General features: G+C 40.0%; 1 protein-coding gene across 9 annotated transcripts in view; it reads left to right on the top strand.

The window, feature by feature from the left end:
- The window catches only part of LPIN2 (lipin 2), an 84,167-nt gene that overhangs the window by 46,512 nt on the left and 12,930 nt on the right, over positions 1-24,725 (top strand). For all 9 annotated transcript variants that reach the window (XM_023228366.3, XM_023228367.3, XM_023228371.3 and 6 more), the window contains 7 exons: positions 2,915-3,010; positions 6,183-6,484; positions 13,708-13,815; positions 14,823-14,946; positions 16,352-16,697; positions 19,927-20,026; positions 23,212-23,399. In XM_023228366.3, coding sequence (XP_023084134.1) covers positions 2,915-3,010; positions 6,183-6,484; positions 13,708-13,815; positions 14,823-14,946; positions 16,352-16,697; positions 19,927-20,026; positions 23,212-23,399 — 1,264 coding nt within the window. The remainder of the gene's footprint in view (positions 1-2,914; positions 3,011-6,182; positions 6,485-13,707; positions 13,816-14,822; positions 14,947-16,351; positions 16,698-19,926; positions 20,027-23,211; positions 23,400-24,725) is intronic.

Genomic DNA, 24,725 nt, shown 5'->3' with positions numbered 1-24,725 from the left:
CAGGTTGAATATCCCTTATCTGAAATGCTTGGGACCAGAGCATTTTGGATTTCAGTTTTTTTCATTGTTTGGAATATTTACATCATACTTACTGGTTGAGCATCCCAAACCTGAAAATCTGACATCTGACATCCGAAGTGCTCCACTGAGCATTACCTTTGAGTGTCATGGTAGTGCTCAAGAAGTTTCAGATTTTTGAGCATTTTTGGATTTCAGATTTTTGGATTTGAGACCCATCTTGTTTATGATTTGAAACAGGATGAGTAGACTCCCAAAAAACATTTGAGATATTCTTACCCAAAGAGTGGTAAGCCAGTTCAAAAGTCTGCTGCATCAGCTTTCTCAGAGATACCAGTTTCATTTCAGCATCTCCGTCCTGTATTATGTTCAGCACAATTAAGCCACAGTGTAAGAAGTAAGACTATATGGAAATGAGGGGTTATTTTTAAAACCGTTTTACTAGCATTTAATGTATCAAATTAGGGTCCTTTTTAAAATAATCACCTTGGTGGGAAGAATTTGTTCCAACTTGGTGCTCTCTCAAAGTATTTTTAAAACTTTTGTGTTGTTGTTGCCTAAAGAGTTCACACAGCATATTCTTTTAAGTATTGCCAATACTGGCATAATTTGATGTTAGGTTTAATTTTTGGAAAGACCAAACTCCATTTAAAGTCAGACAAAGATAATAAAGTAAGTAGTCATATTGAGAAATGTCATCTTTGATTTCTAAAAGTAAGGGCTGTGAAGTGTTAATTTTTCTGAGATGGTGTATGAATAGAGTCTGAATTTGCATGTTACAGAAACATTCTTCTGTTTTCCCGGCTACCCTGGATAAATGGATAGCCTCCAAAAATGAAATTAGTTGCTCAAATTGTCCCAATTTGACTGTTAGTATAGGTCCTTCAAGTTGAGTTCCTTTGAAATACTCACGTCAGTTTTTGAACCCTTACTTCCCGGTACCCGAAGATGTTCCAGAAGAAGCTACTTTCCCTGCCTCAGCTCTGGCATTAGTTATTTTACCTCAGTTCCTTTTATTGAAGAATAGTATTTACAAACAAAGATCTGGTTATTAGGTGTGCTCGTTACTCCTGAGGTATCATTGTTTTTAGGCAACCCGAGCTGGCAGAGCTAGGAAGTGGGTGGATGTGTGTGCAGACACACACACACACCCACCCACCCCTGCATCTATATATAAAAATCATGAGTGCACACGGGTTCCTCCAATTCCCATCCACCATCACAGGCTTCTTCCCCCTCCTTATTTATAACTTTTCTCTTTCAACGGGAAACATGGCTCTGATTATCATCAGTATATTTGCTTAGTTAATGCTAACACAAAATAGTTTCAGAATTGCTAACTCAAATCTCTGTGAATGTACTAACTACTGCACAATATTTGTTTGGTGTAACTTATATAAAATATGCCTTTAGACTTACAATACAAGTCAAAATGCTGTTTCCAAGGTGACTTAGGTCTTAGTCCCATTCTTCCTCACCTGCTTCAGTGTGGTTATGTTATTCATACATAGGAGGTTTTTTGTTTGTTTTGTTTTGTTTTTCTTTTTGAGACAGAGTTTCACTCTTGTTGCCTAGGCTAGAGTGCAATGGTGTGATCTCGACTCACTGCACCCTCCACCTCCCGGGTTCAAGTGATTTTCCTGCCTCAGCCTCCTGAGTAGCTGGGATTACAGGCGCCCACCACGCCCGGCTAATTTTGTATTTTTAGTAGCGACGGGATTTCACCATGTTGGTCAGGTTGGTCTCGAACTCTTGACCTCAGGTGACCTGCCCATCTCAGCCTCCCAAAGTACTGGGATTACAAGCATGAGCCACTGCGCCTGGCTCATACATAGGAGTTTTATAACAAGCATTTTGACAAAATACGTTGATAAGGTTTGGATGTCCCCTCCAAATCTCATGTTGGAATGTGGACTCTAGTGTTGGAGGTGAGCCTGGTGGGAATGTGAACTCCAGTGTTGGAGATGAGCCTGGTGGGAGGTGTTTGGATCGTGGGGGCAGATCCCTCATGGATGGCTTAGCACCATCCTCTTGGGGATGGATGAGTTTTTGCTGAGTTGACAAGATCCAATTGTTTAAAAGTGTGTGGCACCTTTGTGTGGCACCCCCAGTCTCTTGCACCTGCTCTCACTATGTGATGTATCTGCCCCCACTTCGAGTTTCACCATGAGTAAAAGTTTTCTGAGTCCTCCCCAGAAACCAGGCAGATGCCAATGCCATGCTTGTACAGCCTGCAGAACCATGAGCCAGTTAAACCTCTTTTCTTTATAAATTGCCCAGCCTTGGGTATTTTCTTTATAGCAACACAAAAATGGCCTAACGCATATGTCTACCAGAATTGTTTTTTAAACATGGTACTACTTATCCCATCATTTCACCTGGTTCCTGGGAAAATGGAACCACCATCATCAGTGACCAGTCACAGCACCGATTGTCACCTGTTACTTACGTAGTGAGCTGTGGGCTGAAGAGCTGTCAGTGAGGTTGTACTTGATGCAGTTGCTCACAGCTCACATACTGAGGTTCCTGAAACTTATGTGTATCTGAACTGTGTGAGGTGAGGCCTGCCTTTGCCATAACTTGGAAAGTGTGCAAATGTTTGACAATAATATTTCCATTTTAAATTTGAAAAATAATTAAAAAAATTTTTATATGTTGTAAAAATAAGATGGTGAAACATTTTCTTTCAATTGCTAGTTATCCATCTCTCCCTCTACCAGCTCCATTTGGCTTCTTAGGGGTTGGGCTGGGGCAAGTAGCAGTGTTTCTCAGAGGCTGTAGTTCTAGGAACCTCAAAACTATACTAAGTTTGGCTTGAGAACTCAAGAGTTCCGGTTTGGTTTAACTTGAAGGAAAGACTCCTTGAACATTAAGTCATACTTTGTTTCTCCCATAGATTGATATAGAAATCAACGGCAATGCAGTGGATCTTCACATGAAGTTGGGTGACAACGGAGAAGCTTTCTTTGTTGAGGAGACTGAAGAAGAATATGTAAGTTCGCGTGGGTTACACCCTCCTTACACAGTGTGCTCAGGCCTCTGGCGCGTGGCCCAAACTGACTGCTTAGCAGTTTTTTGTGGTTGATTGTTCACAGGACTGTTGTTGGCTAGACAAGCTTTAGTTTCATGTTGAAGAACTAAGCCATCAAAAAAAAAGGAGCTGAAGGGATGAGGAATTTTTCTCCATACAAAGTTTCAGGGTGCAGGGAGCATGCTGAATGCATGTACTTGCACTTTTTGTAAGGGAAGGCACATCACTTTCTAACTTGAGTGAGCTTACTTACTTAGCGTTGCTTCTGGTTCGCATCTTGACTTGAATACATTCATTTCTGCCTGAGTAAGGCATTTCTCTTCTGGCTATGTGTTTATCCACACATGTCATTTCCCCTGGGAATCATGTTTACCATTTTAGTTGGGATATTACATCCCTCACCTTTAGTAGTCAGGTGAATTCATTTATTATGATCTCAAGAGAGTTAAATTGATTGGCCTATATCCTTTTATAAGTGATTACATGTTTGACTTCTTCTAGCAAATGAGCATGATTTGTTATGATCCCCCCTCCCCAGCACACACATTGTATATCTACTGACTTGAACGCTGATTAGCTGTTCTTGATGGATTCAGTGTGGATCTATTTATTTATTTGTAGATTTTACATTCTCACTAAAAATTCAGATCACATAATGTGAATCTTCTTAAAAATTCTTTCAAAGGCATCAGTACATCATTCTTAATAAAGAATAAAATCTCAAATAGCAAAACTGATGAGCATCAACTTATTAAGGATGCAGGACTACTGTTTTGGCTTTGAAGATGAACTTACAGTTTGATATAATAAATTTACAAAGAAAATTATTACCAAAAAATACAATAGTAAAATGAGATTGTTTATCATTTTTTGATTGAGAAACTAACTGCTTAGTTACTAGTATGTAAAGCAGCATTGAAACACTATGATTTATGAAGGGGAAGCTTGATCAGACTGGTGCTTTTTCTAGTTTCTTAACTACTTGTCTTTATAATACCTTGTTTGCATTTTCTTGGCCTAAACAACATTTTTCCTTATCAGAGACCAGAGGCAAAGAACAGAATGAAATATAATGAAAGACATCTGTCACAAAAATAAAACACTTTTTGTATGTTTCTTAAAATTATGGATAATTCATAACACTGAACTTCTAGATCAGCAGGCACAGTAAGCGAGAGGACTGGGTTATTGATAATTACCTCGTTTTCATGACTTATTCTGACAGTTCCACTAAAAACTATGCTTAGCAAGGACAACTTGGAGAATGTCAACTTTTCAGCCTTTTTCTCCCTATTCCACTTGTGACTACATTGACCAGAGTTTCTCTTGTGTTGTATGCTTCTCTTTAAAACAAACAATTGTTAATTTATCCAACAAATGTTGTAATTACTAAGCTATGCCACATGCTATGAATACAGCACGCTGCTGTTCCTCTAGGGGTTCGTCATTTAGAGTAGGATAACAATGACCAAAAACCCAGTTGCCATTTATTTGCTTTTTTTTCTCTCAAATTTTTCTCATTTAATTATATGTCATCAACATTCCTTTCAAATCTAGTTCTAAACCTAACTGTGCTTTTAATAACTGCGCAGTGTTCCATAGTGTGGACATACCACAGTTTGTTGAACCGTTTCTTACTGGTAGGCGTTCAAGTTACCTTCATCCCACAAACATTGCTCTAATAGAACTAAGAAATACCACCAGAAACCAAAACAGCTTTCAGTAAGTAAAATAAAGATCATTGAATTAAAAAATCCTCAAAGTCAGAGACCACAGCCTCTCATCTGGGTTTCTTTTGGGCATTCAGAATATCTTATTACATAATGTTTCTCTGTAGGTGTGTGTTGCTGGTGAACACACATTTCTCCTAGGTAAATCAAACTTTAGCTTCAGGGTAATATGTTTATCAAAGCTAAGTTCAAAAGCTTAATAAAAAACAATTACAGAAACTCATACATTTTCAGAACTGTTGTTTAAAAGCTTGAGTATTTTAAATTATATGAGTATTTAAATTAAATTTTTGTTGTTATATGAGTATTTAAATTAAATTTTTTGTTGTTTGTTTTGAGATGGAGTCTTGCTCTGTTGCCCAGGCTGGAGTGCAGTGGCGTGATCTCTGCTCACTGCAACCTCCCCCTCCCAAGTCTAAGCAATTCTTCTGCCTCAGCCTCCTGAGGAGCTGGGATTACAGGCATGCGTCACCATGCCCAGCTAATTTTGTGTTTTCAGTAGAGACAGGGTTTCACCATGTTAACCAGGTGATCCGCTCAAACTCCTGACCTCAGGTGATCCACCTGCCTTGGCCTCCCAAAGTGCTGGGATTGCAGGCGTGAGCCACCATGCCTGGCCTGAGGTTAATTTTTATCTCTATTATGTATGTGCCCTCCATTTCCTCTGATGATACACAGGAATGAAGCAAATGGCTAAGACATGAATTTACTGAACACCAAACTTGATCATTTATTTAGTATTAGGAGTTTGACTGCTTCTAAATATTGGGCCTTATTTTCTTCTTTTGAATTCCTACAGGAAGGAATATTTCTTTTTTTTTAAACAAAAATCCTTTATGGTTTAAAAATTTACTAACGTCATTTGTTATAGGATATTGTCTCTAATTGCCTTTCTCCAATTAATTTGGCAAAACGTAAGCATTGGCCACTCTGTATCACTGCATCCTCACGTCACTCACCTGTCCTGCTGCCCTTTGTCGGATGCAGCGTCCTTAATCTCTGCTTTTTGTCCTGTTCTGAATGTTCTGTGTGAGTTCTTGAAAGAGTCCTTTGTAACACCTCGTGAGATTGTTGTTGCTGCTTTGATCTTTGCATTGTGACTAATTTAATGGGCTTAGCTTTCATTATGGCTTTGGGGTGTTCCATGCTGACTTGGCGTGTCAGTTTCTTCAGACAGACTCGGGTTACATGTACCCAGGTGGGCTAGCACTTAGCTGCCTCACAAGGGAAAGGCCTCCTCAGAGTACAGTAGGCAATACCTTAGTTCCGTGGGACTTTCTTGCCTTTAGGGAATATGTATTTTCTTTTTTACCACCGTGAAAATGTATGTATTCAATATATTACTGCTTTAATTCACTGTCGAGTTTGTCATGGATAACTTTTCTTTCTCCATTCTCCTTAAGGAAAAGCTTCCTGCTTACCTTGCCACCTCACCGATTCCTACTGAAGATCAATTCTTTAAAGATATTGACACCCCTTTGGTGAAATCGGGTGGAGATGAAACACCATCTCAGAATTCAGACATCTCACATGTCCTGGAAGCAGAGACAATTTTTACTCCAAGTTCTGTGAAAAAGAAAAAACGAAGGAGAAAGAAATACAAACAGGACAGTAAGAAGGAAGAGCAGGCCACCTCTCCTGCTGCAGAAGACACATGTGATGTAGGCGTGAGCTCTGACGATGACAAGGGGGCCCAGGCAGCACGGTAGGGCTCTCAGCCTGGGAAGGGTCTTGTGCTGGTACCTAGAGTTCATGCAAAGCCAGGAGCTGCCAGTTTTTTATGGGTAGACAGTGTGAGATTTGGGCTTGTTTTCCCCCTTCACAGTTTATTGTGGAATCCAGCAGCAAAGGCAGTTTCTTTGTTCCTTTCAACTATTCTACAAATATGCTACTGAAATGTCATTTGTAGCAGACTGGTTGTGTTTCTTTCCATAAAGAAGTTTCCAGGAGCCAAATAAGTTCTAAGTCAAAAGATCTGAATTAGTGATTTGTCCTTGGGTGAGCAGATACAGTTGGACACAGTGTCATCTCTGGAATTGCCCTACCCAGTGGCCTTAGGGTTAGTATCTTTTTCCTGAGGAGTTGAATTTTGTTTTATTGGAATTGCAAAGGAAGGAGTTTTATTTTTTTTTATGTGAGCAATCTTGATCGCTGCTTATTTACCTGCTCTGTAGAAGAGCTCATTATATGCCGTTTTTCATGTCAGCACTGCTTGGGGTTGAAAGGTAACAGTTGGGAGTAGAACACATTTTCTCATTCAAGATTCCGTTTTCTTTCACCTGTTCCACTCAGTGGCCACCTTGGCACTAGGACCATGGTGGGGATTCTCTTTGTTGGTGACTACTGGACAACAAGCTGCTGCCCACAAGTGGCCCTGCATTTCCAGACTCCTTATTTGTGGAGGGAGCTGCTGGTCCACTTGTGTGTTTTCACCCCCTCTTCTGAAAAGAGGTCACACCCTACTTCCTGGAAAACAGTGCCGTTCAAGTGTTTTTCATCCTAGAATAGAGGGAAATAATTTCTTTCTCTAGTTACGGATACCAAATATATATCAAGGGTAAACTCTACCTCAATCTAGTATGTGTTTTCTTTGCCAGTCTTTCGTTTTAAATGGGTCAGATGAGGAAAAAAAATATGCTTTGTTTTGTTTTGTTTTTTAATTGAGACAGGTTCTCCCTCTGTTGCCCAGGCTGGAGTGCAGTGGTGCTATCATAGCTCACTGTAACCTTGAACTCCCGAACTCAAGCAGTCCTCCCACTTCAGCCTCCCAAGTAGCTAGGACTGTAGGTGCTTACCCCTACACCCGGCTAGTTTTAAAAAATTTTCTGTAGAGATAGGGTCTTGCTCTGTTGCCCAGGCTGGTCTCAAATTCCTGGCCTCAAGCAACCCTCCCGGCTCAGCCTCCCAAAGTGCTGATATTATAGGCATGAACCACTGAGCCCAGCAAAAAATGTTAATTAATATAGTATTAGTATATTATAATTATACTGCATTAATGAATAACATAGTATAATCCCTTTTTTGTAAAACTTCATTTTCTAAAATTTTGAAATCTAGATTTTAAATCTTAGAATTAAACATCTACATTTGATAGTAATTTTTAACAATTCGATATTATAAGTAACAGCCATTTTTAATACATGAAATTGTTTTCTACTCCTCTTGTTTTATTGCTCACTAGCTGTCATGTCTGTGGTGTTCTGTCTTACTCCCCCCACACTGAATATCTAGAACACTTAGATTTCAGTTCTGATAGAATGCAGAATTCCTCCAATCGGACTAAACAACAAAAGATGGAAAGCAATAGTGGAAAAGTATGTTAAGCTCTACAAACCAGAGTACACTATATTTGCAAAATTTTAAAATCCTGAATGAATCAATAAATTTCGGTAATTTTTTTGTCAGTGTCAAAATACTAGCCGAGAAGAGTTTCATCATAAATGTTCTGAACTCTACTTTTATATATCATCGATTCCCAAAGAAATTTAAGCTAATAAAAAGTACCAGAAGTTCTTAAAAAGAGACTCTTCCTGTTCTTTTCCTTACTCCTTTCAGTCTTTTAAAGGCTATTTGTCCTCTTCCGTAGGAGAATAAAGTATGAGAAGTTTTACTTTTCTACTGCTTGACTTCAGGAATATTAAAAACATTATTAAAAGGCCGGGCACAGTGGCTCATGCCTGTAATCCCAGCACTTTGGGAGGCCAAGGCGGAAGGATCACCTGAGGTCAGGAGTTGGAGACCAGCCTGGCCAACATGGTGAAACCACATCTCTACTAAAAATACAAAAATTAGCTGGGTGTGGTGGCAGGCTGATTACTCGGGAGGCTGAGGCAGGAGAATCACTTGAACCTGGGAGGCAGAGGTTACAGTGACCTGAGATCACACCACTGCCCTCTAACCTGGGTGACAGAGATAAGACTCCATCTTTAAAAAAAAAAAAAAATATATATATATATATATATATAAACAATTCCTTTAAAAGTTTTGTCTTATGTATAGTAAAATGTGTAGGTGGGCAAGAAACATGTATTCTTTTGAGAAAAACTTGAAATGCTTACACATCTTAAATTTTATTAGGATCAGCCTTGTGATGCTCCCAGAAGTGCTTCGTTCCTGAAAATATTTTTACCAACTAAAATTCTTCCAGGATCTACCAAAAAGAGCACTGAAGTAATGCTTTTGCCTTAAAATATTGTTGACGTGTGTCCTTTATAGACATAATAGAGCAAAGTTGAGAATTCCTGAACAACCTATAGCTTGGGAATTAAAAAAATATTTCTAAAACATATGCCAAGTTCCCTACTAAATTGTACAAGAATCATTATTCTAAAGGAATTTGTAAATGAGTGTTGTAAGCCAATGCATTGCAGAAATATTAGTACATACCTTGTTTTTCCAGATGGTGTGAAAGGCTGTATCCACTGTGTACTGATTTGGTTGACAGGTATGAATGGCTGCCAGCCTATCTCTAAGCCAGCACCTTGCTGGCTTGGTAAGCAGGCATGTCACAACACGTGTAAGCTAGAGCCTTGCAGTCATTTTCAAGAGGTTGGTGGTTTGCTTTTTCTTCAGGTTACCATGGAATAGTAGATGCTGCCACCTGGAGGAACTCTTCCCTGAAATTTCCTTAAAATAGAATCTGCTTAAATAATACAGTCAACAGAAATTAGGACTTTAAAAAAGGAAAACAAAATGTAAACATCTGTGAAAATTCAGGTTGTATTCTGAAATGAGCACTGAGCTAACAGGTAGACAGACTGGGCCCGTTACAGATTGTAGAACAGTAGCCTCTTCATCGCTCAGGGCGTTGGTTTCTTAATCTATGAAGTGAGAGGATGGAAGAGGCCTTTACAAGGCCCCTGTCAGCTCAGCACCTGGACTCTAACATTATTTGAGGGAAGCTATTTATGGTCATTAACAGCATATGAAACAACGTGTTCAAAATCTAAGAGAGAAAGAATAGAAAGTCAGTTGCTTTTGCAGTTGTGAGGGCTAGGAATTCTGTGGCGTTGCGGAATTTGCAGCTTTCCTATAGCGTATGCTCCTCAGCCCCTACCATTTACAAAAGAAATTATATTTCCAGAGAAGATAAATGCACAAAATAGGTTTCTCTTTTGTTTTGACAAATGGCATTTCGTTTAAACTCTTTACTTTTCAAGAATTTTGTTGATAACAGAATTAAAGTTGATTGAGGCTCCTTGAAGGAGGCAGATGGAAGAGGGAATAATTTTTAAAGCAGGTTGCTATAGCACAGCTGGAGAAACTCGTTTCTGGAAATTGGAGAGCTTTAAACTATACAGAGCTTTGTTTAAACTGTACCTAGTAAGTCTCCCTCCCCTCCTAAAGATGGGCGTTAGGCTTAACAGAAGCCTTGTTTGTCCTTCTGGAGGATGGACAGATGTCTGTGTTTGTGTGAGAGAGATTAAAAACATTGCACCTAGGCATATGTAGCCTTTTGGAGGGAAGAGACTCTGCATATTGGATGGTGTTCTAGCATAATCTTGAGTGCAAATATATGAAACATGCCACTGATGGAAATATTTCAAATACCAAGCAATAGCAAAAATGGAGGCTCAATATCAAACCATCAGAAAGAAGTCTCAACTTTTAATCCACTAAAGCAGACTTACTTAAAAAGTGATATCTGGGAGCTAAATCCAGGGAGCCTGAGACTTTTCACAGATAGCACCTACTGCTCTGATGATCTACATACTTCATCTGCTGATCAATAACTGACTTCTAGAGAACCCTCCATGTTCTTCTGGGGTGAGTGTAGATACTCGGGGTGACATGGATCTTACAGATGGTCCCTGCCTTTTCTCTCCTTCGTTTTTGACGCAGAACACAGAGAGAAGTATTGCAGGGCTCCATTTGTTTTATGGGAAATGCTCTGTATCCAAATGCCAACTGAGATCATTAGCCATGCTGAAATTCATTGACTAGTACTGTGCTAAGGTTACTGCTAGATGTTGTTAACAGAGTTAGTGATCTTTGGTTATGGTGGTTAGCAACCCCATTTATCTATTACGTACTACCAGTGAAATAGTTTAAAATTCATGTTGCACCTAAAATTGATCCCACATAAATAATTCAGGCTATTTATTTTAGCATTCAATTGATTTTTTTTCTCACTTTAAAAAAACTGAGATACAATTTACACACAGCAGTATTCACAGACCGTAAGTGTGCAGTTCAGTGCATTTTGGCAGTCATATACATCCATGTAATCTCCGTCAGCTTTTGAAGTGGAAAAATGTTAGGCTTAGAAAATGATGCGGAATTTGAAAGATGTGATGTTGTAGCACATTTGTGAGGGCTGGAGTGCCATGTTCCCACTGGCTGTGAACCTCAGCCTCTGAGCTCCAGCCCTGACAGAAAGTCACCGTTTACTTCTTTTGCTCAGTTTTGATGTATTAGCACTCCTGTGTTTTACAAACAGAATCAGTCTTGTGCTGTTGTCTTCACGTTCGACTATGTGCGCTCCACTGTAGCCTCATGCCACGTGCCTAGTTTGTTACTCTGTCATGGTTTGCCTTGCAGGTCCCTGTTCTAAGGCATACCTGCCGTTTTGAAAGTTCCTAACAGGTTTCTAGAATTCCTATTTTAATATAGGAATCTTAGGACTGAAAGGGATCTCAACATAAATCTTTTCTGTCACTGTAGTGGGCCTAGACTAATGGGCTGTATTTTTGTCAGGATATGACCAAAAAAGGCCATCTCTTGTCTTCCTGGGGCTGTGAATTCAGGTGGTACCTGATCGCTGTTTCAGTATTTTACTAAATCCTGTTTGCTTTGCTGAATTCTTCTTGGTTTACCTTTTATACTGCAGTGAAACATGATCCAGTAAGTTAAATATTTGTAATATAAAAATTTCGGTTAGAAGTTTGTGTGACTTTTGCGTGGTTCTTTTCAGACCACTTTCACATATGGATAGTGATGGCTCAAGCTGATGTGTCCTTTCAGAGTGGGCAAATAAGGACCATTCACAAACCTGATTTTCCCTTTCTCAAGGGAAAATTTGCCTTTTGATATCCCTTTATTGAAAAATAGAGTACTTTTTCCTAGATATCTTTCTCAGGCATATATTCTCTCCCCTTGAATGAGTGATATGCCGGAGTAAGGTCCTAGAGAAGATCAGAGTTAGGAAAAACTTAAATTAAAAGATTAAGCTATGTGGAAAAACTATTAACATGTCACAGTTAGTGGTAAATAAGAGTATGTTAAATTAGGATATAAAGGAAGAGCTTGTAATCCCAGCACTTTGGGAGGCCAAGACGGGCGGATCATGAGGTCAGGAGATTGAGACCATCCTGGCTAACATAGTGAAACCCCGTCTCTACTAAAACATAGAAAAAATTAGCCGGGCGTGGTGGCAGGCGCCTGTAGTTCCAGCTACTGGGGAGGCTGAGGCAGGAGAATGGCGTGAACCCGGGAGGCGGAGCTTGCAGTGAGCCGAGATCACACCACTGCACTCCAGCCTGGATGACAGAGCGAGACTCCATCTCAAAAAAAAAAAAAAAAAAGATATAAAGGAAGAAAAGTAATGTTAAAAAAATAACCTGGTTTTCTATCCCTGTTTTTAGTCCAGCAAACTAAGTGATGTGGATATTCTCATTTACATGTATTTTCTGTCCTATTAGAACATTGAATTGTCTATAAGAAGCCTTTAAACTCATATAATATGGCACTTCATGCTTTGCAGAGTTTTGTTTGTTTGTTTTTGAGATGGAGTCTCTCTGTCACCCAGGCTGGAGTGCAGTGGTGTGATCTCTCCTCACTGCAACCTCCGCCTTCTGGGTTCAAGCAATTCTCTGCTTTAGCCTCCCAAGTAGCTGGGATTACAGGTGCGCACTACCATACCTGGCTAATTTTTGTATTTTTAGTAGAGACACGGTTTCACCATCTTGGCCAGGCTGGTCTTGAACCCCTGACCTCGTGGTCCACCTGCCTTGGCCTCCTGAAGTGCTGGGATGAGCCATTGTGCCTAGCCAGAGTTTTTCTTTGTGCTTTCCTTTTTACTTTTCAGAGATTTCAACACACTATACCACGTAACTCTCACATTGACTCTGAAGTAGACAGGACAAATGGTAAATTTCCAACTAAAGATGAAAATGGGGGCCCACAGTGCTTCTGAGGGATGTTTTCAAGGTTATATGGCAAGGTAGTTACAGTAACTCTGCAAATTTAAGAAACCAACACGTAAATTGATTAAAACCTTATTAGCATTAGTGCAACCCCCTACCCAAGGTCCTTTTATGCATCTTAAAAGCATTTGTCATTTTTGTATCATCTTCTTCACATCTTCACGTCTTGTAGATTCCAAGTAAAGGAAAGCTTCTCAGATAATCCTTGGGCCAAACAAAGAAGAAAGTTAGTCCTGAGATTTTAAGAGTTTAGGGTATTTTTTAAATTTTGAGCCATGGATCTTGTTTGTCTTTAGCTAATATTCATACATTTTCAAATGCTTTCAGTCGAAAGGGGAGAGCAGTGGAAAGAATAAGGGATTACTTGTTTTGAATCCAACTGCTTCCTAGCTTTTTGACTTTGAGCAAGTTAGTAAATTTCTCTGGATCCTTGATTACTTAATATCTACAATGAAATATTACCTCATTTTGTAAGGATTGAATGAAATAGTCATAAAGCCTTAGTTTTCTTTTAGCCTTTGAATCACCCTTAAGGGATGGAAAAAAGAAATCACATTTCTCTTTTGTTTTCCCCCTATTTATTCCACATGTGAATAGTGATTGTGGTGTTTTATAGTGGGTGGCAGTGGTGTATCCCCCTTCTCCTTCATATATTTTAAAGAGAGTTCGTCATCATTTATCCCTCTTCATTTTTATTGTTTGTAGTATCAGTAGGTTTGGGGGATCTTTTAAAGCTGACAAGAATGTCATCATTCCTGCCTTTCTTTGGTTTCTGCTTTCATAGAGGATCTTCAAATGCTTCCTTGAAAGAAGAAGAATGTAAAGAGCCTTTGCTTTTCCATTCTGGGGATCATTACCCCTTATCCGATGGAGATTGGTCCCCTTTAGAGACGTAAGTATCTTTGAAATTTCTTGGTTTCTTGAAAGAGGAAGGAGGATGTATTAATTAGCTTTTCTGTTAATCTGTAGTAATGATATTTCCCGTTTCTCTCACACAGCCGAGGAACTGAATGTTGACTTTTAACATAAATATGAATCTTCTCTCTCAATGATTATTTTATTTCTAAATTTGATCTGACTTACTCTAACAGTGTTGGCCAGTTGTAGATCTGTATAATCAGCATGGAATTTAGCCATCTACAGTTATTTTATTTTTTTTATTTTTATTTTTATTTTTAGTAGAGACAAGTTCTCACTCTGTTGCCCAGGCTGCAGTGCAGTGGCACACTCATAGTTCACTGCAGCCTTAAACCCCTGGGCTCCCGTGATCCTCCCGCCTCAGCCTCCTGAGTAACTGGGACTACAGGCATGCACCACTGTGCTCAGCTAAGTTTTAAATTTTTTGTAGAGACAGAGTCTCGCTAGTTTGCCCAGGCTGTTCTTGAACTCCTGGCCTCAGGTGATCCTCTCGTCTTGGCCTTCCAAAGCACTGGGATTACAGACATGAGACATTGTGCCCACTCATCTACCATTCTTAAAAATTCTCATCTTTTAGTGTCAACTGTTGGCTGTAACTGAATAATATAGTGAAAAAAAAGTATAGCCATAACTGTTTATTCTGCAATCAAATCCTCGGGTGTTGCGTTAATTTGCCTGCTCTTTCTTAGCCTACAAAATTGTCTTCTTTGTCATTGACTTCTTGTGAAAAGCAAATTAGGTTATGAATATACAGTGTTTACAAAGGACCTGGTAAGTCCTCTTAAAATGCTAGTTGGTGTCATTTTTAGTATTATTAAAGAACTCAAGTGGAAGAAATAATTGATCTTCCCTTCCATGGAGTTTTTGTATTTGCAGGATAAAGTCGATATATTCAAATTTGTTTCTTTTCATCTGTCAGGCTCAGCAAGACTGAAGGTTTCCCGACTTTCAAGTCATCATGTGTCTTTGTTCTGTTTGCAGCACCTATCCCCAGACAGTGTGTCCTAAGAGTGATTCAGAGCTGGAGGTGAAACCTGCTGAGAGCCTGCTCAGATCAGAGTCTCACATGGAGTGGACATGGGGTGGATTCCCAGAGTCCACCAAGGTACTAGGGTTTACTTGCCTGTGGAAAGTGTCTGATTAAACAAGCGAAGAATTGTGGAGGCAGTTTCTGACCGAGCTCTCATGAATGTAAATGATAGTGCTCTCATGTCATAGAAGTAAATTCAAAGTTCACAGTTTTTGTAACATTTGGACTGTATATTTGCAACCGAAGGAATTCAGCAGTATTTTGTGTATATTTCTATTTACTGAATAATAATGATTGTCAATTATTATAAGGAAATTTTAAAAGGCACCTTAAACTAAAATTTTCACACTGCATTTTTATGTTTTATTTTTTTGGAGACAGGGTTCTTGCTCTGTCACCCAGGCTGGAGAGCAGCGGTGCAGCCAAAGCTCACTGCAGCCTCAACCTCCTGGGCTCAGGTGATTCTCCCACACCAGACTTTCGAGTAGTTGAGACTGCAGGTGTGTGCTACCACACCCAGTTAATTTTTTAGTTTTTATTTTTTGTAGAGACAAGGTCTTACTATAACAGCTTGGCCTGATCTCAAACTCCTGGGCTCAAGAGATCCTTCTGCCTTGGCCTCCCAGAGTGCTGGGATTACAGGTGTGAGCCACCATCCCCAGCCAACGCTGAAATTTTAAACAAGAAATTGTTAAACCTTTTTTTGCCAGCTCGTAATGAAAGAAGAAAGAACTGGAAAGATAAATTTCTTGAGAGAGAAAATGTTTAGATCTTCTGTTGAATTTAGGTTTTTTAAATATACTTTTTGCTTATATTTGTGATCGAATTTAGACTTGCCACTTTTACACTGCTTTAACAGAGCCTTGATGTGGTCCAAGGAGGGCTAAATTTTCATTTAGTTTTCTCCCCCAAAATGAGTATTTTCTGCTTCTTAGTAACTGAAAATTGTCAGTTTCCTCAGTCTTCTCCAGTATAACTTTTCAGTAGAACATTTAATGTATACCTTTTTTTTTTGAGATAGAGTCTCACTCTGTCACCTAGGCTGGAATGTAGTGGTGCCATCTCGGCTCACTGCAGCCTCCATCTCCCGGGTTCAAGCAATTATCTTGCCTCAGCCTCCTGAGTAGCTGAGATTATAGGCGCCTGCCACCGTGCCTGGCTAATTTTTGTATTTTAGTAGATTTCATCCTGTTGGCCATGCTAGGCTTGAACTCCTGACCTCAAGTGATCTGCCCTCCTTGGCCTCCCAAAGTGCTGGGATTATAGACGTGAGCCACCATGCCCGGCCAGAACATTTATAAGTATCACGATATTGAGCAAAATGCAATTATTAGTTTTTCTCACTTTATTATGGAATTTTTACATGTACAAAGTAAGATATTTAATGAATGTGTTAAGTTAAAAATAGAATGAACACATTGGCAGATTATAACAAATACTCTGAAAATAGTTTAATTTTTAAACGATTTAACTTTTTTAGGTCAGCAAAAGAGAACGATCTGACCATCATCCTAGGACAGCTACAATTACACCATCAGAAAATACCCATTTTCGGGTAATTCCCAGTGAGGACAGCCTCATAAGTGAAGTTGAGAAGGATGCTTCCATGGAAGACACTGTCTGTACCATAGTGAAGCCCAGACCGAGAGCCCTGGGTACACAGATGAGTGACCCAACGTCTGTGGCAGAGCTTCTCGAACCTCCTCTTGAGAGTCCTCAGATTTCATCTATGTTAGATGCAGACCACCTTCCCAACCCAACCTTAGCGGAGGCACCCTCAGAATCCAAACCGGCAGCTAAAGTAGACTCGCCGTCAAAGAAGAAAGGTAATCATTTGTTTAATTTGGCTCCAGGTACTCTCAAATTAGATGGTGAATTATTTCAGTGTTCCACGTAACATGTGATGGGTGCCTCTGTATTTGTACTCACCAGTCAAAACCCATAGCACACTTTATTTTTCTTTTTAGCTGGAGTTTCGCTCTTGTTGTCCAGGCTGGAGTGCAATTGCGTGATCTTGGCTCACTGCAACCTCTGCCTCCTGGGGTCAAGCAGTTCTCCTGCCTCAGCCTCCTGAGTAGCTGGAGTTACAGGCACACATCATCATCCCCAGCTGATTTTTTTGTATTTTTAGTAGATATGGTATTTCACCATGTTGGCCAGGCTGGTCTCGAACTCCTGACCTCAGGTGATCTGCCCGCCTCGGCCTCCCAAAGTGCTAGAATTACAGGTGTGAGTCACCGTGCCCAGGCCCATCACTGACTTTCTTACAATTGCTTTCCATGGCGTCCCCACTGGAAAGTCCAGTTGGAGCAGGGCCTGACTTTCACACTCCTGTCTCCTGACTGTTACTGCTCAGTGGGTTCTTGAGAAGCATTTACTGAGAAAATAAATAATGAGTTGTAATCAATTGATGAGTAAAATTAACCACTTTATTGATTAGGTGTGTCAGTAAAGTGAAGTAGAATCTTACAAAATTAGAATAGAGAAAAAATGTTTTCACCTGAAACATCTTCTTAGTTGAGGCTAAATTAGGTAGGTTTTTTAGCAGTAATACTGGATAAAAATAAATGCATACTAATTATGAGAATGTGCTCTCTTGTGCTGATCATTTCCCTTTAAAATAGGTAGAAGGCTAGGTGCAGTGGCTCACACTTGCACACTTGTAATCCCAGTACTTTGGAAGCCGAGGCGGACAGATCACTCGAGCTCAGGATTTCAAGATCAGCCTGGGCAACATAGTGAAACCCTGTCTCTATCAAACGTGGAAAAGTGAGCCTGGCGTAGTGGCGTTCGTCTGTGGTCCCACCCACGCTGAGGTGGGAAGATCGCTTGAGCCCTGTGGGAGAGGTTGCAGTGAGCCAAGATCACGCCACTCCATTCCGGCCTGGGTGATAGAGTGAGACCCTGTCTCAAAAATAATAATAATAATAATAAATAAAAATTACCTTAAAAATTATTCTAATCACCTGAGCCCAGGGAGGTCAAGACTGCAGTGAGCTGTGGTTGCACCACTGCACTCTAATCCATGTGACAGAATGAGACTCTGTCTCAGAAAAAATAAAATAGGTAAAGAAAACATCCAACTCCTGGTTCAACGTTCTTCCTCACTTCTGGAACACAAGTTGAATCAATCAGAACATCGTTACTATTTGAAAATAAAAAGCCAACCATCGCTACTCGGTACGGAAAGAGTCAGAACAGACATACTCAGAATCCTGGCCTTGGATCCTATTTTTAGGAAAGTGTGAAACCTTCCCTAAAATTACCCAACGTCATATGTAGCCAGCTACCTATTTCACTTAAAAAAAAATTCTAGCGCCAAAGATTAGGTAATTATAAGCCAACTTAATATATATTCACTACGGGTATGGACCTTCAAGGTCACTCAGAAATAACTTATCTAAAATGAAAGAATGTGACTGTCAAAGGTGTTCATGGTCAAATCCAGCCATCTAGCTAGTGGTGGCTTAACTTGGCACCTGCTCTTCCACCAAAGGCCTGTAGCCATTTGTTCTGCTCTAAGAGATGTTAAGGAGGGAAATCCGGTTCTTTTAGGATAAATGCTTTGTTTTTGGAATAATGACCCTTGTTCTTTAGCACACAGTGCAGGATCTGACTAGAGACAGGAACCCTGAGTGGTTTTGACTATTCTTTGGCCTCATTCTTTTTGCCCTCTACTTTTTATTATACATTTTTGTCCTCCCTCTCTCCTTCTCAACCCCTCTCTCCCTACATCTCTCCATTCATCCACATACAGTGTTTTATTAATAAAACATTTGAAAGCAAATTGCAGGCATGACATTTCATTCTTAGATATGCCAGGATATACCTTCTAAGAATGTGAACATTCTCTGCATTGCCCCAGTACTATTGTCATCTTGAAGAATTCATGTTTACATTTCCCTAATTGTACCAAGAATATTTTTTTAGCTGGCCTGTTTCCCACGCCAAAATCACATCAGGGTTCACATGTTGCATTTGATTTTTATGTTTCTTTTAATTGATCTTTTTTATTTTAGAACGCTCTCTCATATACCCATACACACCCTCACACCCACTCTGCACCTGTGATGGTAACCTTTTAAAGAGCCCAGCCAGTGTCTTCCAGGCTCTCTCATGTCCTGGATTTGTCTGTTTTTTTGAAGGTGACATTCCTGTATTTTCTTAACTGGTAGTTAGCTCTAGAACATACTGCGCACTGGAAATGGAATATGAATCACATGTGTCATTTTGAATCATCTCATTGCCAATTTTAAGAAAGTAAAATAAGGTGAAATTAAGTTTAGTGATATATTTCATCTAAGCCAATAAATCCAAAATATAATTTTACTGTGGAATCAATATAAAATTATTAATGAAATATCTTAATTTTGTTTACTTCACTTTAGCAACAGTTGAAATGCTCAGTACCCACATGTGGCTGGTGGTCACTAGAGTGGGCAGTACAGGTCTAGAGGCTTAGAGTTACTGTTTGAGTTGCAGATTACTTTATTGCATATATTGGGTACTCATATTGTGTCTCGTGATGACCACTAATAGTAATGCTGAACGTGATTATTGTTTAAGATGTTATCTGCCGCATCTATCCATTGTGAAGTGTTTTTTGTCCTTTTGTAGTTAGAAGGTAACGCAGGGTGGATACTTGGGCACCATGTGAATATCCTGTGCCCAGACAACCTTCCCTTCATCGTTTTAGAGTAATGCCCTCATTCCCAATGCAGGTCGTTGCCTTAAGTTTGGTCATGCTTGTTCTTACCTATAAATATAAAAAAGACTTCACCATTAAAATATAAATTATTTAGGGGCTAGTATTACTCAATTAACAGCAAATGAGAAAATAAGTAAAATCAAAGTATGTGTATGAAGCACTGAACTTCTCTTCTATTGGCATGGATGGGTGAGAACCAACCTAAGTAAAAAGGTTGGTTGACACCTTTAAAATTAAAACCCTATTCAAATCCTGCTTGTCAGTCTTACTGTTTGCAAACCTGTGTGTGTTTTGCAAAGTTGTAAATGAAGAATAAATTCTTACCTCTGATTTTTTTTTTTAAACAGGTGTTCACAAAAGAAGCCAGCACCAGGGACCTGATGATATTTACCTTGATGACTTAAAGGGTCTAGAACCTGAAGTTGCAGCTCTTTATTTCCCTAAAAGGTAGAGTAGTCCTTGTTTATTGAAGGACAGCTCTGAAATAGTCTAATTATTTCTAGAGTAAAACATTTTGTCTCAGGAAAAAAGAACAAGATGATGGTATCCTTTAGCTAAATGTGATGATGGCTTCAGGTTTTGGAAAATTTAGAAATAGTTCATGTGTTATTTCAATATAGTGACTTGAAATTAATAATTATGAAGACATTTTCAGTACAATGAGGAGAGAGATACTAGTTAAACCTACATAAGGGTATATGACTTCTGATTCGCTTTTCCTCTAGAGGTTAATACAAACTCAACATGCTTGGGGAAATTTTTTAGCATTTATTTTATTATGTGTTTTTAAAGAAATGCATCTTTATTTGAAAATGTTTTCCAAAGAATGCTTTCACTCCTTTGGAGTCTGAGATGCTGAACCTTTTCTGAGCCGGGTCTGAGTCTGGTGAGGCGCTGCCCCAGCCGCCCGTGCTCCCCACATGCCCTGCAGTCCCACAGCTGTCACCCAGCCTCCCTCACTGTCCTGCACCATTTCCCCTTTGAATTAATTCAAATAAGAGCCTCAAATATGATACACTTGGACTGCCTGCCCAAGTTCATTTCCACTCTTAGGAGACATCTGTTAAACTGTTACTCTGTGGTTCCAAAAGAACAGCTTTTCTCCACGGAAAATACGACTTGAATAGACCGAGCCAGAGGCACACATAATTAAACACTTGTAATGAATTACTGAAAAGTATATTTTGTTTTTTATTTGGAATAGAAAGATGGGATTGACATAAGGCTATTTAAATGTTTTACAGGTATTTTGGGAAAGTTCTTAAAACTCCTTTCTAGCTCTGTCCTAAATTTATCTCAACATATCTACTTCATTTGAGGTAATAGTTGGATTTTTTGAAGGTGAAAAAACTGAAGCGGCTTTATTTTAACAGTAGGAAAGTTCAAATATAAGCTGTCATAGAATTACCACCTTTTCCCCACATTTCCCAGGCCTTAATCATTTATTTATATTGGTATTCCTTAGGTATATGTTTTAGTTTCTCTTTTAAAAAGTGAGGAGAGTAACTAAGGTGATGATACCTTACTCCACGCTACTGTAATTTACCTGTTCACAGTCACTGTCCATGCGCTAAGGAAGCTTCTTACCTCATTAACTACTTCTTGAAACATTTCATAAATATTTAAAGATAGTGAGACTCTTGTAATCCATACAAGCATAGTCATGTCGTGATGCTTACCATCTTCATTACCAAATTTACAATATTGGTACTTATCACTGAACTTTAGTATAAATCACACACTTTTGTATTCGGTGGCATCCTGAGTCAGATGGCATCCCCATGTTTGTAGATGTTGTTACTGGTTGGGGTAACACTAACTGCTGTGGAGGTGGAACCCCTGATCTTGTTGGCCTACCGCGATGGAATTTTGTTTCTTGCCCCTGTGAGAACGTGCTGCGTTGGTGTTTCGGGGGAGGCCTTGCCCATAGGGATTCAGGAACACAGGCTCCTTTCACCTTGAGGCTCTCCCATCCCCATAGGGTCTCAGAGTCCAGAGTTTACGGGCAGCAGAGAAAGGAATGAGCATCGCATAGGAGAGGGCCCCGGGGAGGGGCACCACGTATCCCTTGTTCACGGCTTGGTCATGTGCTCACGTGGCCACAACTGACTGCAGCGGGCCTTGCCGTGTGCCCCAGAGAAGGAGGACACAGGTGTGGTGAACACAGAAGGGTTGGCCTTGCCCCTTACCCCCAATATAACAACAGTTCTGCTGATTTTCTGTGTCCAGTGAGAACATTCTTTTTTTTTTTTGAGACGGAGTCTCGCTCTGTCGCCCAGGCTGGAGTGCTGTGGTCGGATCTCAGCTCACTGCAAGCTCCGCCTCCCGGGTTCACGCCATTCTCCTGCCTCAGCCTCCTGGGTAGCTGGGACTATAGGCACCGCCACCTTGGCCGGCTAGTTTTTTGTAGTTTTTAGCAGAGACGGAGTTTCATCATGTTAGCCAGGATGGTCTCGATCTCCTGACCTCGTGATCCGCCCGTCTCGGCCTCCCAAAGTGCTGGGATTACAGGCTTGAGCCACCGCGCCCGGCCGAGAACATTCTGTCAGTCCAATTAATCTCAATTTTGTGGTTATGAGTGTGCATTGCTATTAAGAGAAAAAAATATCCAAAAACCTGAATTTTTTTGTTGATTCAAATGCGAAACAGCTTTTGAAGCTGTTTATTTACAACATATCTGTAGTCTGCTGCCACCTACTGCTCGAAGATGAGATTTGTTGGAAAGAGCGAGTAAACCGCTGGGTCATTGTTTTTTTAAATCAACATGAAAAATACCGGCTTTTTGAATAAAATAAGTGAATTTGAAATTTCTCAATATCTCAAATGTGACATGAAATACCTATTGAAAGGGTATAGAGTAGTAAGTGTTGGTGACCATGAGACTTAAGGTGCTGTGCCGTTCGTGATTGTTCCCTCTCATATTTGCACTTCATTGCATAAGGTTTCCCTTGATCACATTCTGAAACCTGGCTTCTGTGCCTTATCTTGAAACATGAAAATATTCAGGAACCTCATCTTTAGCTCCTGGAGGAACAGTTACATCCAGTTTATTTCTCACTGCGTTTCTTTTTCTGGGTGGGTCTTGCCCCTGGAGAATTTGCTCGTTGAATTTCCCCTTCCTTCTTTGTGAGGTGACAGGCGAACTTAGGAAAGCCTTGGTTTTTAAAGAATATAACCTTGGACTACAGTAATTTTCTACAGGATGTGTAAAGTGCCACAGCTTTTTCTAGGAGGTTAGGATCAAAGGTTTCCAAGCATCAGATTTTCTTAATTACCCTGGCATTTTCATCTTGGAAATGTAAATAAATACTTGTAACTGTTTTACTCCTTTAATTAAAAATCGGAAAGGCCATAGTTGAAATGTTTTGCATTATTGTGAATGATCGTAGTGATTTTGTGACATATTTACTATATTCACAGTTACTTTCTCACTAGTACTAGATTAGGTTATCTTTAATGTCATTTACGATACAATTCTAAACCCTACCTAAGAAAAGTTATGCCTGATGGTAGGTCCGTCTGTTCTTTTTAGGGGATGTGTTTGGTTTGAGCCCCCAAAGAACCATGCAGTAAACCCAGGAATTCAAGGAGTTGTAATAAAGCAGATCTTTTTCCCCATCCCCTGCCCACAGTGAATCGGAGCCCGGCTCCAGGCAGTGGCCTGAGTCTGACACACTCTCCGGCTCCCAGTCCCCACAGTCTGTGGGAAGCGCAGCTGCAGATAGCGGCACTGAGTGCCTCTCAGATTCTGCCATGGACTTGCCTGACGTTACCCTCTCCCTTTGCGGGGGCCTCAGTGAAAATGGAGAAATTTCAAAAGGTACGTGGGGTGTTCGTGCCCCGTCTTCATTTCAGAGAGCAGTCTGGTCATCACTTGGTTAAAACTTGCCAGGTAAGCAATATCCTGCCATTTCAGGATATATAAATTCTTTAGTGATTTTGTGCAGGTAACAGGTATATTCTGTAATGTCAGACCCTTACACGCTCATTTAAGGTCTTAATTGACACCTGTTTATGGGGTGGCTTTGAGGTAGTGTGCCCTTAAAGGCTCTAATTTCAAATTAAGAGATTGGGAGTTATCAGGCCGCCCTGTTTTCTGAGCCGTCAGGGTGGGATCATCACACTGCACCAGTTTTCCCATCTGTAAAGTTACTGAAACATTTGTGGGAGTGGGGCCCAGCTGACCTTCTGGAAAGCACTGGGCCTTAGACGTGAATATAGGGCCCTGAAGTTGTAGAAAATTGATTGTTCACTGAGTACAGGGTCTTTCTGGCAGAAATTAGGAGGTTTACTTCCTGTGTAAGGCTGGAGAGTTGGCCCACGAGAGTAAAGCTTCCTCAGAAGTCGGGAGGGAGTTTAGCAGAGATGTCAGGACGCGTTTAGGCTGGGCTGAGTGCCGTGTGCATCTGTCCTCAATTCATCAGCATTTTTTTTTTAACCTTCCTTTTTGAACTGAACTCTTCTTAGTATTTCTCAGTTTGGCCTGTGGCCCCTGTTTGATTTTCCTCTAAGGAAATAGTTTCTTTCCATGACTAGTGTCATCTTTTGTCTTCCCTTAGAGAAACTGAAGGCATGATGTGGCAGACCGTATGGCCAGAGGCTCAGGACCATGTGTTCCTGAAGTCTTTCCTTTCTAGGGTCACAGGAAGCTCATTATGTGTCTTCTCTGTCTCTTCATTGTTTGTTTGCTTTATATTTTGCAAGAAATTTGAAGTGTGATATGGCCTGTGGTTCATTCTAGGGACAAAGTTAAATAGGTCACATTCTTTTTGTAATCCTCCTAAATGTTCAGTTTAAAAAATTATATGTGAGGGAATGAGAAATACAAAATATGTAAAATATAAAAGTTACACCTTTGTTTTAAATATTGGTGATTTAGTCTGGTAGAGTTTATTGAAAGAGGCAGAAATGGCAAGTAAAGGTAAATAATACACACATTACCTGGAGAAACAATCCAAGTGAGCAGTTTCTCTGTTGGCCTAGATCTAAGAGAATACAGGTTTAGGAACAGAGTACAAAAATTCATGGGAAGCCCTCATTCACTCTGTAAGAAACTCTGGATTTATTTCACAGACCTTGAGCCAAATTCTAGGGTCTGTTTGTTTATTTGTTTTTAATTCTCCAAGCAATTCTAAGATATGTGTTT

The sequence above is a fragment of the Piliocolobus tephrosceles genome, chromosome 18 (genome assembly GCF_002776525.5).
Source record: "Piliocolobus tephrosceles isolate RC106 chromosome 18, ASM277652v3, whole genome shotgun sequence".
In the NCBI taxonomy this organism is placed as follows: domain Eukaryota; kingdom Metazoa; phylum Chordata; class Mammalia; order Primates; family Cercopithecidae; genus Piliocolobus; species Piliocolobus tephrosceles.
Note: the sequence above shows the minus strand (reverse complement) of the source record. Positions and strands in the feature narration are given on the sequence as shown.